At 42.6% G+C, this 5043-nt stretch overlaps 1 protein-coding gene across 1 annotated transcript in view; it reads right to left on the bottom strand.

Moving 5' to 3' along the window:
* Positions 1-916, bottom strand: part of LOC123972017 (cadherin-7-like) — a 16845-nt gene extending 15929 nt beyond the window's left edge. The window contains exon 1 of the mRNA XM_046051210.1: positions 622-916. Within this exon, the coding sequence (XP_045907166.1) occupies positions 622-904 (283 nt within the window). The 5' untranslated portion in view covers positions 905-916. The remainder of the gene's footprint in view (positions 1-621) is intronic.
* Between the last annotated feature and the right edge of the window lie 4127 nt (positions 917-5043).

Raw genomic sequence — 5043 nt, 5'->3', positions numbered from 1 at the left:
TAGCAGGTCGGGATGAAGGCTGGTAGCTAGCAGGTCGGGATGAAGGCTGGTAGCTAACAGGTCGGGATGAAGGCTGGTAGCTAGCAGGTCGGGATGAAGGCTGGTAGCTAGCAGGTCGGGATGAAGGCTGGTAGCTAACAGGTCGGGATGAAGGCTGGTAGCTAGCAGGTCGGGATGAAGGCTGGTAGCTAGCAGGTCAGGATGAAGGCTGGTAACTAGACATGTAGGCTGAAGGGCAGTCAGAGGTGCAGACTGAAAGCTAGCAGTCCAGATGCTATCACGTTGTTTACTTTGAATAGTGATCATTTAGTTTCTAAGTTTCTACACCAGCAGCTGTAAGGGCTTTTATTTTATAACTCGTATTCGGCTTTATGCTTTATCTTTATTTATTTCATTTGTTTATGTGTGACCTGAAATTCTGAAACCTGTAATTTAACTGCGCCTGTGCAGCATCTTTTAACTTTAGTTTTGAAAGGATGAATAAAGATTCTTTACTTGCTAAAAGATGTCTAAGGTATGTGTTTATAACCTTTCACATACTATAGACATCAGTTAATAAAGACCTGGACCATTGTCATGGAGTAGACTTTGTCCCTTGGTTAGTCAGGTGTTCAGACTCACCTACAGGAGACCCCTCGGCCACCCTAGCAGTGTACGGTCCGTCCAGGAACTTGGGCTCATTGTCATTGATGTCCTGGACTTTGATGATGAACTGGGACTCTGGTTCCACTGGCATGTTGGTTTTTCGGTCTCGAGCCTGAGCTCTCAAGGAGTAGTATGCCTGCTGCTCCCGGTCCAGCCTCTTGGTGGCGTGAATGTCTCCTGTATTCTCATCGATGGTGAAGATGGACATTGCTCCTTCACCGTTCAAGACATACCTTACCTGACCGTCACCCTTATCCATGTCAGAGTGGAGCTGCAGGGACCAGAGACAACAAGACAACCCATAAAAAACAACAGGTAGACCAGCAGAGACAACAAGAACACACTTGTTGTGCGATCACCTGTTTTGTGATCAACTATTCTGTGATCACCTGTTCTGTGATCAACTGGTGAACCCAGAGCTTCACCTCCAGGATCAGGTCCCTCTAAACCACCACAGTCCACATTCCTGCTGATGACCTCACCTCCATCTGACCCTCAAAGGTAAACAAGACCCTGAATCGTGAGATACCAAAAGATTCACACCCTTACTACAAAGAAAACCAATAAGGACGCCATCCCCACCATGAAACATGGCTCCCCTTCAGCCATATTAGCTCACCACCACCAAACTCCCAGCATGCAGCGGGAGAGAGACAGTAATAGTAAAGTCACATGAGCTAACCCTAATCTGGGAAAGCTACACTGACTGGGCCTGTGATGTTTGATGTAAGTGAAGGAAACGTAATGATGCAACGTGTCCAGCAGGTGGAGCTGTTTTACTCATTATTGATGATTGATTAGTGATTTTTATTGTAACAAACAGAAATCAGTGGAAGCATCGATGTCCCTGATCGTACCTTCCCCACATACAGCGGCTCGTCTTCGCCGTACTCCTCCAGGACAAAGAACTGGTTCCACACCCAGCTCCTCTTCCTCCTCTGGTGACCTCCTCCTCCTCCTCCTCCTCCTCCCTCTGACACCTGATGAAGGAGGACAGAGTTCAAGGTCATTGCCTCACAGTTTGGCTCCTCCCACAGTGACAGGACGAACACACTGAGCATGCTCAGACCACAGAGACAGTTCATCTCTGCGGAGACAGACACCAACAAGTAGATGTGATAACTGATAAATGAGATAACTGTTGTTGTGATTTGGCACTATATAAATAAAATTTAATTTAATTTAGTAGAATGTGTCAAGTGACATGGAGACATCCAAACTGTCCAACAAGGAGACGTCAAACTGTCCAATAAGGACACGTCAAAGTGTCCAACAAGGAGACGTTGAAACTGTCCAACAAGGAGACGCCCAAACTGTCCACAAAAGAGATGTCAAACTGTCCAACAAGGAGACATCCAAACTGTCCAACAAGTAGAGTTCAAATTTTCCAACAAGGAGACAGCCAAACTGTCCAACAAGAAGATGTCAAATTTTCCAACAAGATGTCAAACTGTCCAAAGAAGAGACATTCAATCTGTCCAACAAAATAGACATCAAAGTGTCCAACAAGGAGACATCCAAACTGTCCAACAAGGAGACATCCAAACTGTCAGACTTCAAACTGTCCAAAAAAACAGACGTCAAACTGTCCAACAAGGAGACGTCAAACTTTCCAAAAAAACAGACGTCGAACTGTCCAAAAAAACAGATGTCAAACTGTCCAATAAGGAGACATCAAACTGTCCAACAAGTAGATGTCAAATTGTCCAAAAAACAGATGTCAAACTGTCCAACAAGGAGACATCAAACTGTCCAACAAGTAGATGTCAAATTGTCCAAAAAAACAGATGTCAAACTGTCCAACAAGGAGACATCAAACTGTCCAACAAGTAGATGTCAGAGGTCCAAACTGTCCAAGGAGATGTCCAAAAAAACAGACGTCAAACTGTCCAAAAAAACAGACGTCAAACTGTTCAAAAAAACAGATTTCAAACTGTCCAACAAGGAGAGGTCCAAATGGTCCAAGGAGATGCCCAAAAACAGATGTCAAACTGTCCAAAAAACAGATGTCAAACTGTCCAAAATGGAGAGGTCCAAACTGTCCAAGGAGATGCCCAAAAACAGATGTCAAACTGTCCAAAAAACAGATTTCAAACTGTCCAACAAGGAGAGGTCCAAATGGTCCAAGGAGATGCCCAAAAACAGATGTCAAACTGTCCAAAAAACAGATTTCAAACTGTCCAACAAGGAGAGGTCCAAATGGTCCAAGGAGATGCCCAAAAACAGATGTCAAACTGTCCAAAAAACAGATGTCAAACTGTCCAAAATGGAGAGGTCCAAACTGTCCAAGGAGATGTCCAAAAAAACAGACGTCAAACAGTCCACAAAACAGATGTCAAACAGTCCACAAAACAGATTTCAAACTGTCCAAAAAACAGAAGTCAAACTGTCCAAAAAAACAGACATCAAACTATCCAAAAAAACAGACGTCAAATTGTCCAACAAGGAGAGGTCAAACCTTCCAACCAGAGGGAGGAAAAATACTTCCACCAAACAACCAGAGGCTGTCTAGCTCCAGGAAGAGCAGGAGTAGGTGATCCTGAAGGAGCTGGTATTGAAGGAGGTGATGATGAAGGAGGGGGAGACTGGATCCTTTGAGAGAAACAGGGGGAGAAAAAGAATTTTATATTTGAATGATTTTCCTTTTAAATGTGCTTTCAGTCCATAGTTCGGTCAGCCAGGCTGACCTTCCTCTCAGGCTGCGTTTGAATAATATAAAATAATTATTTATCATAACAACAACAACACAGATCTGGTGTTCCACAGGAACCTTAACAACAACACAGGTCTGGTGTTCCACAGGAACTTCAACAACAACACAGATCTGGTGTTCCACAAGGAACCTTAACAACAACACAGATCTGGTGTTCCACAGGAACCTTAACAACAATACAGATCTGGTGTTCCACAGGAACCTTAACAACAACACAGGTCTGGTGTTCCACAGGAACCTTAACAACAACACAGGTCTGGTGTTCCACAGGAACTTGAACAACAACACAGATCTGGTGTTCCACAGGAACTTGAACAACAACACAGATCTGGTGTTCCACAGGAACTTCAACAACAAGACAGATCTGGTGTTCCACAAGGAACCTTAACAACAACACAGATCTGGTATTCCACAGGAACCTTAACAACAACACAGATCTGGTGTTCCACAGGAACTTGAACAAGAACACAGATCTGGTGTTCCACAGGAACTTGAACAACAACACAGATCTGGTGTTCCACAAGGAACCTTAACAACAACAACACAGATCTGGTGTTCCACAGGAACTTGAACAAGAACACAGATCTGGTGTTCCACAAGGAACTTCAACAACAACACAGATCTGGAGTTCCACAGGAACCTTAACAACAACACAGGTCTGGTGTTCCACAGGAACTTCAACAACAACACAGATCTGGTGTTCCACAGGAACCTGAAGAAGAACACAGATCTGGTGTTCCACGGGAACTTCAACTGTCTCAATGTTGAGTATCAGCCTTGAACAGGTGACTGAAGTACTATGTTGTGTTCTCTAGTGGTCAAATTGATGCTATGAAGTGTTCCACGTTCTTTAATAGAACACAATAAAACACAGAAGAAAGCAGCTGATGGAACCCGTCCACTAATGTACAGTGGAAAACTGCAGCTACGCTTTAATATTAAACTGTCAGCAATCATTTTCCTTCAGTGTCGTGCATCAGTATTTAAACAGAATTCAAACACAGTATATAAACTCAGTATTTAAACACAGTATTTAAACACAGTATTTTAAACTCAGTATTCTAAACACAGTATTTAAACACAGTATTTTAAACTCAGTATTTAAAAACACAGTATTTTAAACACAGTATTTAAACACTAAGTATTTAAACACTCAGTATTTTAAACACAGTATTTAAACACTCAGTATTTTAAACTCAGTATTTTAAACACAGTATTTAAACACAGTATTTTAAACACAGTATTTAAACACAGTAATTTAAACACAGTATTTAAACACACAGTATTTTAAACACAGTAATTTAAACACAGTATTTAAACACAGTAATTTAAACACAGTATTTAAACACACAGTATTTTAAACTCAGTATTTTAAACACAGTATTTTAAGGGTAACAGGTCATGTGTATTTAATCTGTTAAAGCTCCTCCAGCTGCACTGAAACATATCTGCTCTCTGCGTGGAGAGTCTCAGAGATTTAAATATTGATAGCTCTTACCGTCCTCTGTTGGTCGGCCCTGATTATTGATCAGTGAACAGCTCAGACTGAGCCTGAAGTCCAGCAGCAGCTCCGACAGAGACACGGCCAGTCAGACTCTCTCTCTGTTAGTATCCTGCTGTCGCTCGCCCATCTCTTACTCTTACAAAGACTCCATTCACACCGGTGGGGGGGGGGGGGGGGGGGC

This window comes from Micropterus dolomieu, linkage group LG06, assembly GCF_021292245.1.
Source record: "Micropterus dolomieu isolate WLL.071019.BEF.003 ecotype Adirondacks linkage group LG06, ASM2129224v1, whole genome shotgun sequence".
NCBI lineage: Eukaryota > Metazoa > Chordata > Actinopteri > Centrarchiformes > Centrarchidae > Micropterus > Micropterus dolomieu.
Note: the sequence above shows the minus strand (reverse complement) of the source record. Positions and strands in the feature narration are given on the sequence as shown.